The sequence below is a fragment of the Leuciscus leuciscus genome, assembly GCF_965113295.1.
Source record: "Leuciscus leuciscus genome assembly, chromosome: 23".
Classification (NCBI taxonomy): domain Eukaryota; kingdom Metazoa; phylum Chordata; class Actinopteri; order Cypriniformes; family Leuciscidae; genus Leuciscus; species Leuciscus leuciscus.
In genome coordinates, this window is record NC_138747.1 from 2,221,705 (window position 1) to 2,246,950 (window position 25,246).

At 40.3% G+C, this 25,246-nt stretch overlaps 1 protein-coding gene and 1 long non-coding RNA gene across 2 annotated transcripts in view; one reads left to right on the forward strand and one right to left on the reverse strand.

The window, feature by feature from the left end:
* LOC309488049 overlaps nt 1–25,246 on the reverse strand; it is an 85,060-nt gene that overhangs the window by 47,299 nt on the left and 12,515 nt on the right. The gene's annotated exons all lie outside the window — the stretch shown is intronic.
* The window catches only part of gli2b (GLI family zinc finger 2b), a 94,942-nt gene that overhangs the window by 16,103 nt on the left and 53,593 nt on the right, over nt 1–25,246 (forward strand). Inside the window, exon 2 of the mRNA XM_082155761.1 lies at nt 446–571. Coding sequence (XP_082011887.1) covers nt 457–571 — 115 coding nt within the window. The 5' untranslated portion in view covers nt 446–456. The remainder of the gene's footprint in view (nt 1–445; nt 572–25,246) is intronic.

Below are 25,246 nucleotides of genomic sequence, written 5' to 3' on the forward strand. Positions count from 1 at the left end.
GGTTCCGCCAGTAGTGATCATTCTTGTTATTTGATATTTTATATATTTTATATATTTTTTATATATTTTTTAAATGTGTTGTTTTATTTCATTTTATATATACAGTATATATATATATATATACATATATATATATATATTTATATATATATATATATATATATATATATATATATATATATATATGTGTGTGTGTGTATGTATTTATGTTTTCATTTTTCAAATTTTTCCCCATTTTCCCCCACATTTTATTATTTCATTTTATTTGCACATGTTTTTATATATATTAATATTCTTTCTTATTATTAGATTTTTTTTAAATATATATATATTTTTATATGTGTTCATTTGTAATATTTTCTTATTTTTTTCTTATTCTTATTAGTTATTTGTTTGCTTAGCCACATTAATGCATCTTCATGTATATTTGGTCTCTCTGTCACAGAATTCTTCAGGATGGAGGCCAGTGTGCCCAGCGCCGCAGAGAAGAAGGACTGTAAGACGTCCGCTCTGGATGGAAACGGCTTCAGCGAACTTCCCAAAAAACCCTCCCCATCATCCCTGGCTAGAGGTACGAACCCGTCCGGTCCTTCCCAAAACTACTCCGAGTCCATTTCACTTCCTACGAACTTCCAAGGCATCTAAACGGGATTGTTTTCTCATTCATACATGCATATTTTCAGATTTCGCACCATTTGTTTTTGCATATCACATGACCGATTGCACCGCATCATGTCTGAATACACGCGACACAAATGAGATTCAAGAGCAAGCAACTTTATATATAAAGCACATTTTCAAACAACAGACGTTGCCCCAAAGTGCTTTACGAAATTGATGACGTTAAAACCATACAACAAAACAAACATAACTTATTCAAAAGCCAAAGAAATTTTTAAATAAGACCTAAAAGTGGCAATAGATGGAGCTGACTAATGTGCACGAGAGTTGCACATAATTTTTTTGCTTTTGCATGAGGTTTAATGTGAGACATGTGATATTTCGCAGCAGAAGCAAGTCTTTCTCAGGTTATTTATCACACCAGTCAAGAGCTTAAAGACTCCAGTAGAGCTCAGGAAAAGAATATGCCCATGAAATATACATTTTAAAGATAAAAATGTGGCGCTCGCGGTGCCGGTCGTCCCTGATAAGCTGAAGCCAAAAGCCCCCGGAGAGTCAAAGGTGAGCCTCCATCAGGCCTGATATGAATCCTAATATCACGTTCCACCAGCGGCCTTCATTAATACCGAGTGACCGGCGCGTGCACGAGTCTTACACGAGTCGTTGCCACGTAATCACGGCGGATTGGGCGAACGAGCATCTATTCTACAGGGCTTTTTAGTGCTCTGTTTGCTCTGAGATTAATCAAAAGTTACACACACGCACGGATGGACAGATAGAAAGAGAGCGAGCATGTTTAAAACATGTCTTTAGGAGACCGATAAAAGCGGTGAATAATGAGGCCGAAAGACCTTGTTCTTACCTCCAGAGTATAAGTGTTATGAATTAGTTAAAATGGCAGCCGCGGACGACACGCTCCTTCAGAGAGCCACCTTTGAAATGGTAATACCTCTTGTGATTTTTTTTTTCTTTTTTTTTTCGGTTTTTTTTCACAGATTGATGAAGGAATTTGGTGGCCTGCCATTGTAAAGAAAAGAAAATCCATGATTTGTTGAAGAAAGGAAGGGGAAAAATAGGCCACACAGTGGCAACAAGACAGTTGAATGGCATAATTTATAGAGTGTGATTTTCACTGGTACATGATTAATATGATTCATTTTTAACTGCAGGGAGAAATTATGGCGTAGATTTAAGTGAAAGTAGAATTTGAGATCATCCGTCTTAGCTCTAACTTTGTTTGATTGAAGTAAGAAGTGCCATTGATGGTATCAGATGGAAATATCATTGCTCTTTGGTTGCATTTCCACTGCAGGTTTTGATGCCCAATTACGATTTGTTGACTATATCAGATGTTTTGACGACCAGCTTACATCACTTTTCAAAAGTGACCCATATCGGATATCTGCATTTACACTATACACTTGGCGAAACAGCCTAAAGGCCCGTACACACTGGGACGAATATCGGCGCGCGTTATTCGCCAGCGTTTTTCAACGATTTTCACTGACGATGAGCCGAGTGAACATGCAAATTCATTCCCTGACATTAGATGGCGCTTAATGTAAAACAGAAATACAATACCACTCCATAACAGTCTATACTCTGCAATACCACTCCATAACAGTCTATACTCTGCAATACCACTCCATACCAATACCACAACAGTTCTCTTTTAACAAGATTTTTGTAGTCGCTGTCGCGTTTGTCATATAGTTCTTTATTCCGACACCAACGAGACCAGCAGCTCTACATTCATCTTGCCTTGCATCTTCCTCGTCATTTCTTCCCAGCAGTGTCTGTCTATGGGCAGTGTAGACGCTACTTGGCGTATATCTTCTTCGCTGTTACGTATGTGTGCTCGGCAAGACTGTTTTGTGTTTGAGCGCCCCCAAGTTGTGTTTTACTGTAACTTCAGAAGCTCCAGACACGTGAGCAAAAGCGCCAATCTCATTGGTCGGATAGTTTTTGACGCGGCGCGTCAAACCAAAAAAACAAACCCGAGGCGTTTAAAAAAAAATTACACTTTTACGCGTGGCGTTTTTCGCGTCGGTGTGCACACTCACATTGGCGCCCTTTGTTTAGTCACGAGGCGTTAAACGTCGGCGATTATCGCGCGCAAAATTCGTCCCGGTGTGTACGGGCCTTAAGATACACATACTGACCCGGAAAAGCTTAGTCTGAAATGGAAGTAAATGTGATTTTGCAATGAAAATACAAGCTTTTGCTTTCCGCACCATCTTTATAGGTCAGCAAAGCATTGGGTTTAGTCTTCATCCTATATTGCGCCATTGAAAGGAGTCATGTGATCGTTTTGTTGACGTAAAATACGCCCCCGTCGCTTTTTCCATGCAGGTTTTGCGGGGATTTTCCATGCAGGTTTTGCGCTTTTTCCATGCAGGTTTTAGACTTGGGAATATCCGATCTATCCGCTTACATGGCAGACACAAATGCACCCATCCGATTCATATCAGATTTATTTCCACTGTGAACGAGGCTCGAATCCGATCTGAGGATATCAGAATCCAGATGCTGTTTTCCTGGATGGGTCACATCCGATCTGTGCCACATAATTGGGTCACTTGAACCATTTGTCGGGTATATTTGATCAAACTATGATCAAATATACTAGGGATGCACGATATATCGGTTGCCATATCGGTATCGGCCGATATCGGTTAATTTTTAATGTTATCGTTATCGGCCCAGTAAGAAAATTTGGCCGATATATTAAAGCCGATAAATAATGTATTAATTACTTCAGATGAGCACTGTTCAACATGATGCTTTTGAATAGCTTGAAATATGATGGGAATCACTTTAAAAAAGGAAAATACGGTAATGTGCATCATGAGCAGCGCAAGTCTGTCATATCGGCTACATAAAATTATAATGAGAACATCATAATTGTGCGTTTGGGACATGGCTTTTAATGGTGAGACTTATGTTTTTGTATCAGGCTCTCAAAAATGATTTAAAAAATTTGGATTTTAGGTTTATCGGCAAATATATCGGTTATCGGCTTTCAAATATAAAGAATCATCGGTTATCGGTATCGGCCAAAATTTTCATATCGGTGCATCCTTAAAATATACAGATGTTTCTCCTCTGATTTCTTAGGAAAAACACAAATTGGTGACATATAGTAAGAGTTGTGGACAGTACAGCTCATGATGAGAAATTTGAGCACATTTTGAGACATTGTTGAGATCTCTTTTGAAACTCTAGAGGAGACAAGTTAGATCAGAATATTAATGAATACTATAATACTAAAAAATAACACTGGCCTCAACTTTGTCTTTACTGTCAAGCCATGTCATCGGGTCTTCAAATACATTTCAAGTCAATTTCCTCTCGTTTCTGTATAAGAGAACAAACATACTTTCATGATTATATACCATGGTACTGAAAGATGGTATTATAGTCTTCTCACACTCAGCAAACTTTCACTAGCTTTGGGGTCGACAAAGTGTGTCCAGAGAGGAAAGAGTATGGTAGTAGAAGAGAGCGAGTGTGTTTAAAACACGTCTGTAGACGAGTGATAAAAGTTGTCTGTAATGAGGCCGAAAGAGCTTGTTCTTACCTCCAGAGTATAAGTGTGATGAATTAGTTAAAAAGGCAGTGGCAGCGATGGACTTCTGAGATGTTGGTAGAGCGCCACCTTTGAAATGGTGATTTTGGTTGCTGATTAATGGAAGACTTTGGTGGCCTGCCATTATTGAAAATGGTCATTAATTGTGAATCAAAGAATGGCATGAAATTGGGACATTTGTGATAGCGATATGAACAATGTTTATTTCTGGTGTTCTGCATGAATATTGAGCAGGGTAGTAACAGGTAGTTTTGATTTGAGCTGAAAACACTTTTTTAGCAGATGATCACGGCAAACCACAGATGACAGTGTGTGAGCGCTTCAAAATCTACATTTAAAGAAGCCCTATGCTTTCTTCAGTGTGTAATGTCGCTGTTTGAGCATTAAAAAGCTCTGAAAAGTCCCTGAAACGCCTCCATTGTAGTCTTGAGTTTTCTTCTTGGAACGTCACAATATTCCTCATTTAAATAATTCATACGCAGAATAAATATTTTCGCTTATTTGAAACTTTAGAGGAGACACATGTGAGAGACATTAGACCTCTCTGTCTGCTCAAATGTGATCCTACAAATGCCAAATTTAGATTTAAACACAATTAAAATGATTTTTTTGATATTTTTGCAACTTAATCGGTGTTGGTATTATTAACTAAAACGTATTAAAAAGTAGTTTTTAGTAATTTAAATAGAGATGAAATAAAATATAAATATTAGATGAAAAAATGTAAACAAAAAAATATATAAATGTTGCTTTGGCAACTACCAACTAAAAAAATAAAGCTATGTAGAAATAAATAAATAAAAAAACTACTAAAAATGATGAAAGCATATAACAACCTTACTAAAATTTTAAATAAAAATGTCACCTCAACCACCACAAATACCAGATCAGAAGGTCTAAGAGCTTCGAAAATATTTTCTGAATGTCTTTTGGAAATTTTCATAGTATCTTTTTTATTACATTTTTTACTCAACGTCAAGAAAAACGTCAATGCGCCCCCAGTGGCCAGACTTAACACTACATGCTAATTGTTCGCCAAGAACTACACAAATATGTATTTTCTTTCATTGCTTTATAATATCGAGCCTCTAAATGGACATGGTGAAGAGCAAAAAAATTAGATGGAAGAAAAAATTATTTGACAATGCTTTTGTGTTCCCCCGGAAACTTTGCATTCAAAGAACCAAACATTTTTGCAAGCAAACACAAAGTTTTTCGGGGTAACGCAAACATTTAGCGAGCGAATGCAAATGTTTTTTCGTCATTCTAAACATTTATGACTTACTTTTCTTCGGCGAAACACACACACACACACACACACGCATATATTTGTCTCAATGTTTTATTTTTGTCCATGCAATGTTGTTTGGACCCCAGTGTTGTTCAAAATATATTTTGTGTTATAGAGAGAAAATGCTAAATGAGTAAATGTTACACACATGTTGTGTGACAACTATTCCTTTAACAAGCTTAACCGGTAATGACTTCCTCAACCAGATTCAGCAGATTCGGCCGGTGTTTTGATTGGTAGATCAGCACCAAACCAGCAAGTCTGAATGTATAGACTGTTCCCAGCTGTTTGCTGGTCTCGAATTACGGTCCGAACTCCAAATAAACGTGCGCCAGTTTAATAGCCGTACAGTCGCGGGCGTTCAGGAAAGAGCCTCAGCTGTTCGCTAGCGCTCAGCGACAGAGCAATTACTTATCGCTTTAATCCGGTTTATTATCCCGGCCCGCAGACTCTGATAAGTGAATATGCAGCGAGACGAGGTCCTTGAACCCGGGATCACATTCCCTCGAGCCCGGCGTCGAACGCTTTTAATATACGGTCCCGTTTGGCGGCTTTACGGTTGTGGAGTTTACAACAGGCCGCGGTGCCGTTGTCACCTAAGTCATGCCCACCGCGAAGACGCCGCTATTAAACTCCTCTCTGTTTTATTCCCCTGTCCGCCGTTATTTATCCACAACAGTTTCCTCTCTATCAGAGAACATGGCTAATGCAGACTTTTAATATGTTATTTACACATAAAAAAACAAGCTATTTGTGTGAGGAGGGGAAAATAAATGGGCCGCCGCTCCCCTCGGCTCCGTTATATCTGAGTTTAACAATCTGGATTGCTAATAGAACCATTTATCACGAGCGCCGGTCATTTGTTTTATGTTAGGGGCCCGGGGCCCGCTCTCACAGACCTCTATGGAAATGTGACCGTGTATTATGAACCCCGAGCGCGAATCACCTGATTTAAAAGGGAAAACAATGCATGTATTCAATTATAATGCGACCAGGTGTCTGTGCGCCTCTGCGGTGCGTGTTACCGGACGGGTGTTGCGTGCGGGTTACAAACACGTTCAGGATTTGAGGGAAAGCTTCACAATAAGCATTAGTTAATGCATTAGATGAACTAACAACAAGCAATGTATATTTTTACAGCAGTGTATTCATTGTTACGGTTCTAATTTTGGTTACACTTTATTTTAAGGTGTCATTGTTACAGAGTAATTATATATTTAAGTACTGAGTAATGTTAAGCAACTACATGTACTTACTATAGGGTTAGGGTTTGGTTGAGGGTTAGTTGCATGTAATTATGCATAATTACTGTTATTACTATGGTAAGCACATGTAACATATGTAACAAGGACACTGGAAAATAAAGTGTTACCCTAATTCTGAATGCTTTTGAAATATTGGTCATTATTGCTATATATTGTTATTGCAATATATATATATATATTGCACTTATTCTCACAGTATTTGTGCATGACGACCTTGGCAAACTGTGGAGTCTGAATGTGCTTTGCACAGCGCAGCATGTTGCCTTTTGTTAATGCATTCAAATGAAGCATGCATGCATGCATTTTGAAAAATGGCAATAAGGAGCAGCTTTTTCCAGTGTTTTGTATTCATCTGAATTGCAGATTTCTCTGGTATTATTCATTCATTTAATAGTGCAATTATTCTTTTTTGCAGGAGTGAGATTGCAAAGTTTGGTGCAAAATATTACGCAATATATAGAATAAATAAAAAAATCAATGTTTGTGCGTGTATCTCCGGCTAGCGGAGCAGCTGAGGTTTCTCTGAGGCCTGTGGGTAATGACTTGATTAACTGGAATCGGTGACTCACGACATACATCATGGTGAAAGTGAGTTTGTCGTGTTGTGAGGTGATTGATGGCCACGCTAAGCGCCGCTGCCGTGTTTTCTGCTGAGTCGGGTCAGTCCTGAGGGAACCGGGAGGCAGGATGCTTAACATCTTTACAGCCGCCACACACACACACACACACACACACACACAATACGGGGTCAAACGCAAATACAGTATGCTTAAACGCAGATTTTTGTGCATGCAAACATTGCTCGATTGAGTTATGCCGACTTGAGCGTGAGATTGAGCGAACGTATACACTGTCAAAAAAAGATTTTTCGAAGATGTAAATAATACAAAGATAAAAAAAAATGTCATGTTAATTTAATGTGAAATTCTTTGTCAAATTTACCAGTGAAAATGGTTTCTGCGCCAGTTTCCTTTTCCAGTGCAGTTCATCTTCTTAAAATGGCATCTTTTTGATTAATATAACCATTTAAAAACATGCCTTATCTGAAATCACGCGCTTCACGCATCCCACATCCCACATCCCACATCCCACATCGCATTTTCTGTTGAGGCACGGCTGCATTATTCAAACGCAGCTGGTTTTATATATGAGAACGAGGGCTGGATGGATGGTCGTGTAAATAGTTTTTTAAGAGAGGCCGGTTACGATAAGGACAGTTTCCTTTATCAACGGGATGAAGTGTTTGCGGCGACAGTGAATAATTGACGGTCTCTCCGTAACCCCAGGGGTCAGAGCGCTGGCAGAGAAAAATGTGTCCGGAACGGCTCCTCGTCCACGACTGCGAGAGGACGTCCACTAATCTTCCTGAGGACGGGATTTTCTTTCTCTCTCTTTCTTTCCTTCCTTCTCTCGTTCATTCTAAATGAGTCTCTCACAGGACGGCTTTACAGGCCTACGGAGGTCTCTCTCTCTCTCTCTCTCTCTCTCTCTCTCTCTCTCTCTCTCTCTCTCTCTCTCTCTCTCTCTCTCTCTCTCTCTCTCTCTATCTCTCTCTCTCTCTCTCTCTCTCTCTCTCTCTCCATCTCTCTCTCCATCTCTCTCTCTCTCTCTCATCTCTCTCTCTCTCTCTCTCACTCAATCTCTCTCTCAATCTCTCCCTCAATCTCTCTCTCTCCCTCTCTCTCTCTCTCTCTCTCTCTCTCTCTCTCTCTCTCTCTCTCTCTCTTTCTTTCTTTCCTTCTCTCGTTCATTCTAAATGAGTCTCTCACAGGACGGCTTTACAGGCCTACGGAGGACTCTCTCTCTCTCTCTCTCTCTCTCTCTCTCTCTCTCTCTCTCTCTCTCTCTCTCAATCTCTCTCCCTCTCTCCCTCTCTCCCTCTCTCTCTCCCTCTCTCTCTCTCTCTCTCTCTCTCTCTCTCTCTCTCTCTCTCTCTCTCTATATGTATATTTATACCTTTCTTTCTCTCTTTCTTCAAGATAGTGTGCAGCTTTACTGTGTTTATATGCAGAAAGCAGAAACTCCTGTAGGTTTGGATTCAGATATTAACTGGAGTCACAGGAACAGAATTACAATTACAAATATTTTAGAATTACAATTCAAAGAAACGTGCCTCATGCAATGCATTCTGGGAAATGAAGTGTACTTCCAAACTTGGTAAACGATCTATCTATCTATCTATCTATCTATCTATCTATCTATCTATCTATCTATCGTTCTATCGTTCTATCGTTCTATCTATATCGTTCTATCTATCGATCATCCATCTATCGTTTATCGTTGTATCTATCCATCCATCCATCGCCTTGACAAACTTTCCTTTTCTACCTAAAAAATACAGTTTCTATGACTGATTTTGATTTAAATTCAGGAAAATGGCATTTAAAATGCATTAAAATGTAATTCTAAATGTGAATGTGTGTCACTCATGTGATGTTTCAGGTTTTTGTTTGTGTCCTGTACTTGGATTCGCTGTGCACATTTTCCTTACAAAAAGTACCATGGACATTACCATGTAAACCACAGTATTACCATATTTTTGGGGGGTTTTTTTTGGAAGTGTACATTAGTGGCCATTAGAGTTAATCCAGAATAAAGGCTGTTTTTTTCCTGGTCTCATGAACAGCTCCATATGCACGTAATGAGAGCGACGCCGCTGTAACAAAGATGCCAATTATTTCCATTTTTTGCCCACATGGAAGCAGTTTTGTGCGCGGCAGTAATGGCTCTGCAGGTTACATACATTTTGTAAACATTTAGCTTGATGGCTTTGTGCGATTCGCGTCTCTTTAATCTGAGATTTCATTTGGGGCCCAGAAAAAGAGAGAAAGATTAGATATACACACTCCAAGCCGCTCGCCCGCACATTTCGGAGTCTATTTATAGAGGGCCGTGCTGATTGCCGGATAAAAATCAACTTCAGATACACAAGGGCTTCTTTTTTCTCCCCTTCTTTTTCTTTAGCGAGAAAGAAAGAGCTTGTTTCAGTCATTAAAAGAGACTCGGGCGAGCCCAGAAATCACAAGAAAGAAAAAGAGGAAAAAGTCCAGCCTTATATCAAACACTGCACTTAAACCGCAAGGGTTTTATACATTATATATCAGAGAGCATGCCACGTTTTTATCCACTGAAATAATTAAAACGCCGGAGAGATTGAAGAGTTTTCACACACTTTCCATCGAACACATGTTGTTTAGGGATGGCGTGATGTTATTATGACCTCACAGGGTTTGGCTGCATTATAATAATGCGATACAGCCAAGAATGAAGAAAGATGCGAGCAAAAACCAGATGTGCTCGATGAAACACTGCAATTAAGTGTATCTGATATTCTTTGTTGCGTTGGAACGGGGGATTCATGCATCAAAGGCTTCGGTCGGAGTGATTGTGAGCTTTCGGGAGACTGTCTGGAGACATCAATCTCACCCCAGACAAGAGTTGCCCAAAAACAACATGCCCAATTCCTGCCCATTTACAAGTGTTGGAGAGATATATGAACGCTTGGGGGGATTTCGATGTTCGCAGCATGGATCTATTTATCCCTCTCTGCCTTGTTTTCCCCAACTGTAAATGCACTGCTCTCCTCGGAGACGCCTCCACCTCTGGGATTTGATGGGATTTACGGAGCACAGACTTCCATCCCTGAAGATCTCCAGTCCTTCATCTCCTGTATTCCCAACAGAAGCCGCTCTGTGGGAATTTGGCCGTGACACTGTTTACAGGCCCGTTTCTGTGTGACACGAAATATTGCAACTTCTAGCCGTAACTCATCAGTGCTGCATATATTTAATAAAAAAAAAACTGTGAAAATTGCGAAATATTGTTATATCATATATATCTAATATTGTTTTCTATTTTGAATATAGTTTAAAATGTAATTTATTCCTGTGATCAAAGCTGAATTTTCAGCATCATTTCTCCAGTCTTCAGTGTCACATGACTGATCTTGGCTTAACATGGTAAAAATATTGATTACAACACATTGATGACCAAACCTGTAGAAATGTAAAAAATAAATACATATATAGCTAAATAAATAAACTGTAATAATATGAGAATAAATAAAGGAATAAATTACTTGATAAAAAAAATTATATATTTTTTTTATTAAAATGTAATCCTGAATAAATTTTTGTATTATACCTTTCCTTCATTTTCTGTATTCATTTTTACATTTATTTATTTTCTTTGAAAGTATTTAAAAAATATATTTTTATTTATTTTATATTTATTTAAGTGTTTATTTATTTTTATTTTTATATTTATTTATTCCCACATGTATTTTTTCCAGATTTATTCATTCATGCATTTATTTATTTAAAACTTTTTCCAACTTTTTCGATGCTATTTTGAGGCAACAGAAATAGACCGACTGAAACCTGCTCTAAAGTCAATGGCGCAATTTTTTTTTGTTATTTAAAGAGCGCGTTAGTAATGTGCGCCTATAGGCGGGGCCACAACGCGCACACACTCTGCTTATTAAACACACAGGGACGCACAGCATCACACAAACATGACAAATATTTCTAATTAAAAGGATTACAAGATTATTATTGTGAACATAAAGATATGGTGAATCCGGCTTGTCCCGTAGATGTTCTGCTAGCGCACTTTTACCTCGCGCACGAGCAGATCCGTTTGCGCTCTGGAGACGCGTTCGGTCTTTCCACTATCAAACTCCGTCATGTAATAACGAATCCGCCATGGCACGAGCGCAACTGGCATTTAAAGGGAATGGGAGATGAGACTCTGATTGGTTTAACGCACGTAAATCCCAAAACACACCCATTACTCATTATGAGAATAGGGACAACCCTTTTAGACCATGCACCGGGAGCGCCGACCATTTGTCCCGTCGTTAAACTAGCAAAAGTGGATTCGGACGCCCTAAGTGAACTTGCGCCGTGCGCTTTCGACCATGCGCTTATATCAAGATCTCAAGCCATGCAAAATCCAGAGTCTGCAATTAAAAGTCTGAATATGATCTCAAACATTTCTCACCAAATGATCTCAACTGCTCTCCACATTCATTGTATAGCTCTCTACCTTTAGTGCATGAAGACTATTGTGTCGTATTTCTCCTCTGGTAGTATTTTAGGAGAAAGTTTGGTGCTTGACTGAGATCTCCTTTAAATCTGAAGAGCTGTGAAGAGCAGTATCTGGTCGCAGCTGTATGATATCTGCTATGTCTTCATGAAGCCCCTGCAGGTGTTTGGCGTGTTGCTCTGATTTACCTGCCCGCTAGTCGTGTTATTAGCCTGTCATCTTCGGCTCGCTCTCCTCTGATTGATGTCTCACGGCTCACTCTCCTGGTGTTAGTTCAGGTTAGCGTTGCGAAGGCTCTTCTGTGTGGCCTCGGGTGACTTCAGAAACGCTGCCAGGATCAGCTCTATTATCTGTCCTTTAGGAAACGCAAACGGAGCTGAACCATCCAAGCGGATAAAGCTGTGAGTGGAGCATTCCTCCGGCGTGACGCGGGCCTGGATGGGTTTTGCGGTTTCTGCATGTCGGGACGGTGTCTTTCTGAGATGCTGACGCCTGTATTAATGAGTGAAGATAATTAATGCAATCACAACTTCAGATATTACGTAAAAGAAACGTCTGCTAAACGTGGCTCCACAAGCAGCAGACACGAATGGATGTGTTTTGTTCATGTGTTTGTTCAAGTAACTGTTGGTTTAACTTAAAAAAGTAAGTTATCTGGTTGCCTTAACATTTTTAGTTCATTGAAATAATTTTTTTTAGTTAATACAAAGTAGGAGATTGGTTTAATCAACAGGATCTCAAAATATTAGACTACGTTATCTGAACCACAGTAATTATCTAAGTTGATTTGACAAAAGAAAAAAAGTTGTGATACATTTTTTACTGTGTAGCACAAATCGAATGAGGTGAATATAATAATTATGAATCATAAATGATGCATTGAAATCATGATTGCATGAACATTTTAGTCTTTAGAAAAAAAAGAACGTGCACTGATGAATGCATTCATTAAAAATGTTTTTTTTTTTTATTTAATGTAAAGTATTGATATATACAATTTTTTATATATATATATATAAGTGCTGTCAATCCAAAAAAAAAAAAATCTGTAATTAATCGTGATTAATCGCAACATGAACGTTTTTTATATATTTTTATATTGTAATTTCAAATGTAATCTAATTTTATATAGGCTATATACATTTATATACATGCTGTCAATCAATTAAAAAATAACTAATTAATCACAGATTTTTCTCTAATTATTTGTGATCAATTGCACTTACATTAAATATGTGTATATATTTGTAATTTGAAATTTTATCTGTTACTTTAATATATATAATTCATATATTTATATAACTTTACATAAAACATTGAATAAATATTCATCAGCATGATCTTTTTTTTCCCCAATGAAAGTCAGTTTAAACTCTTGGAAATATCCTCTTTTGTTCTCTGCAGAAGAAATAAAGTCATGTTGGTTTGGAAAATAATTTTAGATTTCATGTTTACTTTAGTTTCAACTTTAATTGCTCAATTTGATTGCAAAATAAAGCACAACAAACCGAATGTTGAAATGGCTTTAGGAATCGCCTGTGAAACACTGCGACATTGAGACTGAGCCGAGGAGAAGTGCAGTGTGGCATCGACCGCACGTTACCCACAACTCAGCCAGATGTGGAGGAGAAATAAACCAGACGCTCAAAGTCCTCGCCGTTATTTGTTTTGAACGCTCCAATTATCCTGGTTACGTTGACGACTCTGACAGACCCGTTTAATTTCTGTCCGACCGACGTTAGATTTGTGTATAACTTTAGTTTTAGTGTTGAAACTGCACCCATGAAATCATTCCTTCATGATCCTTGTTTTTATCCTCAGAAATCAAAGCTATGTTGGGAAAATAACGGGATACAGAAAAGATCAGTGCTGGAAAACCATTCATGCTTTTATTCTGACCAAAAAACACTCACTTAGACAAGAAGAGATGGTTTGATTGTCATGAAAAGTGACCAATCTCAGTTTTATGTGTTGTCTATCTGAAATAGATGAATTATTTAGTAATTTACTACAGAAATGTGATATTATGATGCCATGAGTTCATCTGATCTCCTAATGACTTAAACCTAAATCACTGAAACTGAAATCAAAGTTTTCATTTATCTGACAACCGAAAAATGTTTATTTAATGATCAATTAATCAAATGTATTTAATAATCAACATTCAAAGTAAAACTATAAGAATTTAAATGACTCATAAGTCAGTTTTATATAAAATGTGAACGATATAAATGTGTTTCTGCACAGTTGGCACCTCTGGCATGTGTACAGGTTGTAGTTTATCCATGTTTTGTGCACATAATGTGCCAAAAGAGCCGAGCTAATTAAACCTTATCATTTCGGCCTTTCAAAACTGAAAATGCAATGAATATTTTACTGCCGAAATTTCTCTGTATCACTAATTTCTGCATTTGAAGGAAATATATAAGTGTTGCTTCCCTGTGCAAAACTCACTATCATGTTCTGGTGGTTTTAGTCAGAAGAACCCATGATGTGTCTCTAGTGTCCCTCCTGAATGTGAGTCTCTGTAGACCAACTCAACGCCCTTCACGTTCCTCTCCGAGAGGAAAATGCTGTCATTTATCTCCATACATTCACGGAGAGGTGGATAAAATGAGGTGGATATTTGATATTTTTGTTAAATTAGGTCCCACCTTCGACCAGAACAGCAAGGACGTTCTGTATTCCCAAACTCTTGAGGAGAACAGATGAATCATTAGGACTTTTCCTAAAGGATTTTCCATCAGGTTTCCCCTCTCTGTAACTATGATATGACTAACCACACTGCCAAAACATGATTTTCTTTCTCAGTATTTTTGTCTTGTTTTCCAGTACAAATGTCTAAACATTCTTAAATCAAGAGACATTTACTTGAGAACCAAAATGACTCAAATGAGAAAACAAATGACTTGTTTTCCCCTTTTCTCATCTCACGTCAAGTATAAATGTAGATATTTGTGCTGAAAAATGAATAGCAAAATATTTTTTTTTGCACTGACATGCACCAATATATTCCTCAGAAAACATAAAAATCTAGTTTTGTATCATTTTTTATAATTTCCTATGAGGTTCATTATCTTCAATCAGTCTTTTTCATCTTAATATGGTAAAGTTGGTCATGTGATCTCGGACTAACGCCTGCCCCATTAATGAGAGATTTGAGATGCTGTGGTAAATTACGAGCTCTTTTAAGACACTCATCTTTACTGACCCGAACCAACCCTAGAGAAACTAGTAAACTCAGACAGCTGCTTCTTTCTAGTTCATGATTCAACATGAAACTTATTGTGGCTTTTTTCCCCTTGTAAACACTGAAACACTAATGAGGGCCTAGTTAACCCAACACTTTGGTTAGTGTTACAGTAGAGTTCAGAGACTTTGTGAGGGTTTGGGGACCCGGCTCCGATTACAGAACATTCTTAATGTTTAATAAAAATACTATAACAACCTTATTTTCTAACTTACAGAACATGCACTCTTAGAAGAAAGAGTTCTATGTAACTGTAGGGTTCTTGAACACTTTATGACAAAAAAGGTTCTGATACTTTCATGCTTGACAAGTTATTAAACTTTTTCTTGTGATAAAGTATGTTTACCTTTAATTAAAACTTAATTAACCCTCTGGTGCTGGTGGGTCATTTTTGGCAGAAAAAATTTCCGGTTTGGTTTTTTATATTTTTTTACTTCATTGGAATGGTACGAAACTTGGTAAAGGTTTTGGCACTTGCTATGTGAAGACAAAACAAATCATGGAGGTGATTCGAAAAGATAAAATGATCCTAACATTTTTTTTCCCAGTTGTATTGTTCCTGAAGCCTGGAAATCCAGACCTAAATCTAAAAGATTAATGGTCTGGTGTCGGTCAATGAAAATCGGCCAGCTCGAGGGGCGGCACCAAGCATGCGTTTGAAAATCTCACAGCTCGCAATTGGCTAACACTACGACCAATCACAACAATAAACCCCATACGCTTAGCTACCAGCGGATCTATCATTGACTGGTAGATTAGACTCTTCCAGTCGGCAAAACAGCAAAAACACCCAGCGACAACAAAGGAACGATTCGAGCGCCGTCTTCTGTTCCTCTTTTGGGAAAAAGCCGAGTCTAACTCGTTCATTGTAGCGGCCAAAGCCGTTTCAAACAACTGGTGTTCATCCATAGCCGTCTTGCAATGTTTACTAATGACTTCGACGTCACAGCGCTGTCGTCATCTGTTTAGCTCTGCCTATATCAGAGAACCCGATGTGATTGGTGCAGCTCAGATAGATGGGCATATTTAATGAGCATCATTACTAGACACCAGAGTAACTCGCTGAGCAAATTCAACTTGTGCTCTCGCGAGAACTCTGGTTTACCAGGGTATTGTTCCTGGTAAAAAATGAGCGCATTGGAAACAAATGGGAATTTCCTCTAGTGGAAGCATTTGGTACTGCAGCCGAACACAGTCTCACTGAAAGCTCATTTTTTGAGATATCAACCTCAAATTTGGAACACAACTTGTTTAGACTGATACATTTTTTAGAGTACAGTTTAGAACACAGTTTTAGAGTAAAACATATTGGAAAATATATATTTCATATAAAATATATGTTATGCATTTTATGCATTTTTCATAATAAAATGTAACTTAAATAACTTTTCACAAAAAAAAAAAAAAAACTCATTCGCTTCATTATCTGCCATAATTAAATCTGTGCTCCAAAGCATTCAAGATTTACAACAGTTAAAGTTGGATATTTCATTTTCAGGTCTATGCTCAAAAAGTGATTAAAAGGTAATAAATGGATCATATGTTTTCCATAAATATAATTTGGTACCATAAAATCCCTAATAAAAACACAAAATATTAAATAAAAACATTATCGAACTAAAATATAGTACATTAATTTATTTTAAATAAAAAAATAAGAAGATCTGTCATTTTTGACCGCCAAGCGAGCAGCACCAGAGGGATAAAGTAGAAAATGAATGAAAACAAAATTAAAACTAAATCCATAAAGTGATGGGAAGCACTAAAAGGTTTTATATAGAAGTTTTTCTTAAGAGTGCAAATCTAGCCACATATAATACACTGCTAGAGATGTGCACGAGTTGATCAGTGAGTCTTCGGCTCGATACAATCTGTCATTTTCAAGAAAAAAAAACAAGATAATGTTTGAGAACTGTTTAAGAATTGCACTTGCAAACTTCTCAGAGCTAGTTTCACAAGTGAACCGGCCCCAGAACACCGAGCGGAGTGTGACGGGGAAGCTCAGACTGAGATGAACAGGTCAGTGTGGTGTTTACTGGTTATGTAAATCCTCGTCCCGCGCTCCTCTGGGCCTCATAAAGACTCAGCGAGTTCCTCTGGGACGAGCGCTGGAACACAGGGGGAGCTCGGATCGCTTCCACTAAATCTGTACCCTCTTGGCTGACAAAAGATGTGCTGCTGAATGAGGCTCTTTGTGCCGAGACGAGAGTTCCTCAAACGAGTGGCTCCGCTCTCCAGTGAAGTGTCGGGATGTCCCGCGGCACGAGCCCATCCAGGGGCTCAATGCGATGATGTCATTGCGGGATTGATGGTTTTTGTGAGTCTCTGGCTCAGTTTTAGATGCTCTGCTGTTCTATCTATCTATCTATCTATCTATCTATCTATCTATCTATCTATCTATCTATCTATCTATCTATCTATCTATCTATCTATCTATCTATCTATCTATCTATCTATCTATCTATCTATCTGTCTGTCTGTCTGTCTATCACTCTATCTATCTATCTATCTATCTGTCTGTCTGTCTGTCTGTCTATCTGTCTGTCTGTCTGTCTGTCTGTCTATCTATCTATCTATCTATCTGTCGATCTATCTATCTATCTATCTATCTATCTATCTATCTATCTATCTATCTATCTGTCTATCTGACTGTCTATCCATTCTGTCTCTCTATCCATTCGGTCTCATTCTGTCTATCTGTCTATTCTGTAGTTTTTGTAGTTCCGTCATTATATCTGTCTGTCTACAAGTACATTTGATGAACTTTTTCTACTTGGCATGATTCAAAGGATCATGAACAACGAATGATTCTTGAATCAATAATAATTCTGATATAGACTCATGCCTAGGCCAGGTTTTCATTTGTGCGTTGTTATATATACAGTATATACAACCAAACAATCTCCCTTCAAATTTTCCACGCATTTCTAGTCTCGGTTGTAAGGAATGAGATGCCAAACATGAGACCCTCGGTCTTCCCGAATGTAATTACAGTGTTTGTAATGAGTGTGGTCACATCACCCCTGACACGCTCATGCTCTGTTATTAGAGGATCCATTACAAACCAGAGGAAAATCCAATGAGGTCCCACTCGCCCGTCCCGAGATGTGGGGGGTCACCTCATGGATCCTGTTGTTGTGCTCTCATTTCATAATCAGACCCTCGTAACGCCTCCAAACCCCTGCGAGTGCGGGACCTTCATCAGGACAATCCCAGAGAGCGGACAGAATTACAGGAACCCAAGCAGGAAAACACGCTTTTTCGTCTTTTGATTAGTTTTAATTTGATGGTTTTATAAAGCACAGTCATTTGTACTCTCTCAGCTTCACACTAAAGCCACAGATTGCATGTTTAATTCACTTTTTGAGTTGTAATGCATGACATATGCAGTGGAGATTCAAGACTTAAGTGTAGTTTTTAGATCAAGTCACTTCAACAAAATGTCCAACCATTACTAGCTTTTAAATAGTGCCATAAAGCCAATATTTTCTCTCTCTCAGATTAAAGTCACTCACAGATTGCTACTGATTTTTACTGCACGTGTTTAATTCACTTTTTGTTGAGCTGCAATGCATGAGATATGCACAGATTCAATATTTCTCATTTTAATATGCTGTTTTTAGACCATGTCACAAAAAGTCCAACCATTACTAGCTCTTAAATAGATGTTTAATTAACAATACTTAACTCCGGTGCTGATGATTAGCTACTAAACTACTACACTTTTAGCTCTGTGTCTTGCTGGGTCACTGTGTAAATATGCCGGAATTACAATTCAGAGCTTCCCATTTATTTGCAGTGTTTTTAATGCAAGAAATTGCAATTAAAAAATGTGCAAATGTGAAGTGCTGCACTATAATGAAATATAATTATTTAATAAACGCAAGTGCTGTGTGTTTCAGAGACAGCCAAAAAAATATTACTATTGTAACTGAACTGTAAAATAAAATTATTGTCATTAATATTACTATTATTTAATAACTTTCCTTAAATATATATATTTTTTATTTTACAGTTAAATATTACAATAATAATATTTATTTTGTATAATAATATTATTGTCACGGTGTGGGTTTTGTGTCTTGTTCTTGTCTGTCATGTGTTCCCCTGTCTTCTCATGTTTAGCTGTCTCCCGTTATGTTGATTAGTCTTCCCAGGTGTTTCTTATTTACCACGCCCCCTTGTTATCTTGTTTAGCTTGGTTGTCTGTGTATTTAAGCCCTGTGTTTTAGTTCAGTCATTGTGAGTTATTGATGTTGTGAGGTTGCATGTTCTTTGTTCTGTTCCGAAGTCTGAGTTTATGTCAAAGTTCTAGTTTATTTAATAAAAACACTGTTGCACTTGGATCCTGCTTCTTGCTTCCTGCTCTGCATCATTACAGAATAACTCACCACAAATGGATCCAGCAACTGTGAGCAACCAGGCCCTAAGGAGTTACCTTGCTACTCTATTTCAAGATGGCCAGCCCATTGAAAGGTATGTGAAGGACTTCTGGGCTTGCTGCCATTTAGCGTCACTAGACGACGTTCAGCTTATGGATCTGTTCTGGAGCGGTCTGGACGAGGATATCGCTCAAATGATGCCAGAGGTCTATACCGGCTGGACGCTAGAGAGGTATATCGACCTGGCCCTTTTCCTGGGTGATTCGTCATTTGCTGTGGGCGTGGAGGAGAAGCTCCGTGAACCCACAGTATCCCTTCAGCCTGTTCTTCACGTCACGCCAATCACCAGATCGGTCTATAGCCGTCCAGGACTGGTTTCCAGCGTGGCCGATTCCCTGCTGATGTCAGTGCGTGTTGCCAAGAAGACTCTTCTGCCCAGCCTGTCCCGGTCTCAGTCCCTGTTCCAGGTTCCGTCCAGCACAGAGCCCTCTTCGCCGTTGGTCCCGTCCAGCACAGAGCCCTCTTCACCGCTGGTCCCGTCCAGCACAGAGCCCTCTTCACCGCTGGTCCCGTCCAGCACAGAGCCCTCTTCACCGCTGGTCCCGTCCAGCACAAAGCCCTCTTCACCGCTGGTCCCGTCCAGCACAGAGCCTTCACCGCTGGTCCCGTCCAGCACAGAGCCTTCACTGCTGGTCCCGTCCAGCACAGAGCCCTCTTCGCCGCTGGTTCCGTCCAGCTCAGAGCCCTCTTCACCGCTGGTCCCGTCCAGCACAGAGCCCTCTTCACCGCTGGTCCCGTCCAGCACAGAGCCTTCTTCACCGCTGGTCCCGTCCAGCACAGAGCCTTCACTGCTGGTCCCGTCCAGCACAGAGCCCTCTTCGCCGCTGGTCCTAACCAGCTCAGAGTCCTCTTTGCCGCTGGTCCTACCCAGCTCAAAGCCCTCGCCGCCGCTGGTCCCGTCAAGCTCAGAGCGCTCTGATCCTGATCCAGAGACTGTTCACGTCACTTCTGCCGATCCAGAGACTGAGCTTCACGTCACTCCTGCCGAGCCAGAGCTTCATGTCAGTCCTGCCGATCCAGAGACTGTTCAGGTCACGTCTGCCGATCCAGAGACTGTTCAGGTCACGTCTGTTGATCCAGAGACTCTTCAGGTCACATCTACAGAGCCTGTGTCTCCGGACAAGATGGCCGCCGCCGAGCCTGTGTCTCCGGATAAGATGGCCACCACCGAGCCGGTGTCTGTTCCTGAGCCGGTGTCTGTTCCTGAGCCGGTGTCTGTTCCTGAGCCGGTGTCTGTTCCTGAGCCGGTGTCTGTTCCTGAGCCGGTGTCTGCTCCAGCCTATGACCCGGTAGCTGCCCCCAAGAAGATTTTGGGGGGGGGCAGTAGGTCCCGCGACGGGACCATGAGGGCCGCCCCGCCATGGTCTCCAGAGGGGTCTTCACCGCCGTGGCCGCCCGAGGGGTCTTCACCGCCGTGGCCGCCCGAGGGGTCTTCACCGCCGTGGCCGCCCGAGGGGTCTTCACCGCCGTGGCCGCCCGAGGGGTCTTCACCGCCGTGGCCGCCCGAGGGGTCTTCACCGCCGTGGCCGCCCGAGGGGTCTTCACCGCCGTGGCCGCCCGAGGGGTCTTCACCGCCGTGGCCGCCCGAGGGGTCTTCACCGCCGTGGCCGCCCGAGGGGTCTTCACCGCCGTGGCTGCCCGAGGGGTCTTCACCGCCCTGGTCGCCTGCACAGCCTGATCCGCCCTGGTCGCCTGCACAGCCTGATCCGCCCTGGTCGCCTGCACAGCCTGATCCGCCCTGGTCGCCTGCACAGCCTGATCCGCCCTGGTCGCCTGCACAGCCTGATCCGCCCTGGCCGCCCGCACAGCCTGATCCGCCCTGGTCGCCCGCACAGCCTGATCCGCCCTGGTCGCCCGCACAGCCTGATCCGCCCTGGTCGCCCGCACAGCCTGATCCGCCCTGGTCGCCCGCACAGCCTGATCCGCCCTGGTCGCCCGCACAGCCTGATCCGCCCTGGTCGCCCGCACAGCCTGATCCGCCCTGGTCGCCCGCACAGCCTGATCCGCCCTGGTCGCCCGCACAGCCTGATCCGCCCTGGTCGCCCGCACAGCCTGATCCGCCCTGGTCGCCCGCACAGCCTGATCCGCCCTGGTCGCCCGCACAGCCTGATCCGCCCTGGTCGCCCGCACAGCCTGATCCGCCCTGGTCGCCCGCACAGCCTGATCCGCCCTGGCCTCCCATCCTGCCGCAGTCTCCAGGTCCTCTGCCGCCCCACGGGCCTGGCCCTCCATCCCGCCCCCAGGTCCGCCTCCGCTCCACCACCCTCCTGAATTATTGTTTTTTGTTTTGAGGGGCGTCGGGAGCCGCCCATAGAGGGGGGGCTATGTCACGGTGTGGGTTTTGTGTCTTGTTCTTGTCTGTCATGTGTTCCCCTGTCTTCTCATGTTTAGCTGTCTCCCGTTATGTTGATTAGTCTTCCCAGGTGTTTCTTATTTACCACGCCCCCTTGTTATCTTGTTTAGCTTGGTTGTCTGTGTATTTAAGCCCTGTGTTTTAGTTCAGTCATTGTGAGTTATTGATGTTGTGAGGTTGCATGTTCTTTGTTCTGTTCCGAAGTCTGAGTTTATGTCAAAGTTCTAGTTTATTTAATAAAAACACTGTTGCACTTGGATCCTGCTTCTTGCTTCCTGCTCTGCATCATTACAATTATGTACTACTTATTATAATTTTAAAGTAATATTGACATAACCTTTTTGGTCAAATTGTGCAAACTTATAAAAAATACAGCAAACTTGGAGCTTTTTTTAATTTTATTATTATTGCACAAATAATTTTTTTTATATTTTTTTATATGCAGTGTGTGTTTCACAGACAGTCAAAACTACAAATATTGTCTTTTGAAAGATTCTACATTTGTCATCTTTTGCTGATTTTCACACCAACAAAAAGTCCAACCATTACTAGCCTTGAAATAGTGCACTAAAGCAAGTAGGAGCGAAGCTAAATCTAGTTAGTTTAGTAGTAACACACTCTGAGGTTTATCACAGCGGCTGCACGCTTCGTCTTCGGCTCGACACACGAGAGTGTAAAAGCTAATTACAGTGTGTCCCAAACCAGGCCACGACGAAACAGGGTCAACGGGCTCGTCTCTCATTAATCGACGCGTTCTGCCTTAAGCAATGCTAACTGTCAGCACTGGAGTTAATTATTCAATTAACAGCTCGTCTGTGGCGTTCACGATGCTCCAGACACACATCAGAGATCTGTAATACCTTTTATTTTTCTGTCTTTGCTTCTCTGGGGAGAAATTTTAATCTAATTTTCTTTTCTTTTTAAATGGACCCGCACACCTGAAGATCACACCAGGGGTGAACGCGATTCAATGAGCGTTTAATTGATTTTAGTCTGGAAATTCTGTGCACGATTGTCACACAAATAAGAGGAAAGGATTTCCAGTTGTCAATTTTATTCAAATAGCACCATTAAAAACAATCTAAATGTTTCAGAAAGCACATTTTCTCAGTAAACAATGTTTTATTTGTGTATTTCAACAGTACGAGAATGACCTGTCGGCTTTTTTCAACCTTTATCAACACTTATATGCATGCAGACTAAATTATTCATACTTTTACATACATTTTGGGCTGTTTCTCACTGTTTTACGGCATTGCGCTGGCATTCATGTGTGCTCAGTTCATAAATGCACTCATTTGTATTACGCAAATAAAGCATAAAGATGTTGAATTTGAGCAGAAAGTCATAAAGGTCAAAAGGACGTTTTGTAGAGAGCATCTAAACCATGTTTGAGATGTGTTTATGAGCAGTCCAGAAAGACTTAGATCAACTTTGCACTTCGCTTAGAGGGATTAGAGTTTGTGTGAAGCTGAATTTGACAAGTATATACTCAAGTATTTAACCTTTGGCTTCTATTTGCACCACGCAAACATTGATTTTACAGCCCTCGGCCAGATCTAAACATGATGAAGTGCCACAAAACGCCTCAGCAAATATTAAACCAATACAAAGAAAGGAAATCGACAGATGAAAGATTCTTGAGAGAGTCTCTTTCTGAAGACTCAGAACGTGGGGCCCTCCTGCAAAGTGTGCTGATTACCCACAATCCCCTGCTAAGAGCGAGACTGACTGCTCCCGACAGATGTTTCTCATTCAGAGCTTCACATGCCAGAGAAAAACCTTCTTCTGTGAGACTATGGGAGCGAATGAAGACGCACTGCGAGTGACTTTATAAAATAAACCCAAGTTCTGAAAGGGATTCGAATTTGCCCGGACATTTCAGTGCAGATGTTCTGAGTTTCCATCTCATAGAAAAGGTGTTTTTCTTCCTGCAGTTCGAGGATTAGCACTCAGATTGAGGAGATTCTTCCCTGGAGTATTTGCAGCAGTTTGATCTGGCGCTTTGTGTTTAAATGTCCTTGTATTCTGTAGCTCCACCCACAGCAATCTCTCATTGGTCCAAAATTGTTTTGTGCACCATTTTCACTTTTAGCATGGACAGAAATATTACTATTAAACTTTTTTGTCTTGTTGAGACACTGTGTAATCTGCAAATTAAGCTATTTCTCATATTTACGCAATATTACCCATATTTACGTTTTTATGCAAGAAAATAACAGTAAGCCAATTACAGTAATTGTGTTATTCTGCATCTGATATAGCATCTGATAATGCTTATTTGAATGTTGACATGAAGCATATTACTATAGGGCTGCACGATTAATCAAAATACAATCGAAACTGCGATATGGCTGCGATTTAATTAAATAAATAAATGCGCCGCATGTTTCAGAGACAGTCAAAAATGTAATTGTAATTTTAAAGTTGTGCTGTAAAATAAAATGATTATTTTTTTTTTTTTTAAATACATAATTGTTTTACAGTTTTACAGTGAAATATATTTGTAATTTTGTTTAATATTTTATTTATATTTAATATAATTATTTATAATCATAATATTTCAATAATAATAATTACAAAAATATTTAAAACTAAGTATTTTTATTTTTAGTATTACTATTATATATATAGTGTATATATTAATCATAATTCTTATCCGAAAATGATTATTCGTTTAAAAAAAAAAATACTATAAATGAATAACCAATAGTATTAAAAATAATTAATAAACTGTTTTGGAACATGATAACTTCATAAGATCATCTTGGAGCATCAAACAAACAAGTTACAAGCTACTCAAAGCCATTTAGATTAGACAGTCAACTAATGAATGGTCAACTAATGTTCCGAAACACAATTAGCATCTTAAGATGCTTCTCCAACAGGCATAACGAACACTATCAGTCACTCAGCCCTGTCCTCCTGTGTCTGAACACACTGTCCAGTGATAGCAGAGACCCGTCCCGCGTCTGGCCAGCGTCCCGTCCCGTGGTGTCCTGTCCGCTCCGGCGCTTCTGAGTGCTGATCGTCCACATGCTCTATTTTAGTTCTTCTCACTATTGTGATCCTCAAGAGCCAGAGACGAGCGCCGGAGAGCGTGAACAGGAGCTATTCTGTGCGTGTAAAGCCATCCATCAGAGACACAAGGATGCTCGCCTTGACCTCGCGCTGTTACGTGACACCAAACATCCGGCTTTAAATCAACATGAATAAAACTTTTGTTATATTGCAGATGGTGATCGACTGATATGGATTTTTTTGATGCCGATATCTTAAAAAAGGAAGGTGGGCGATTTAAAGCTGATATATGTGATATCACACTTTTTAATGAAAAGATTCGCATGCGTAACAATGTATATTTTGAAAAAATATATGAAATGAAAATA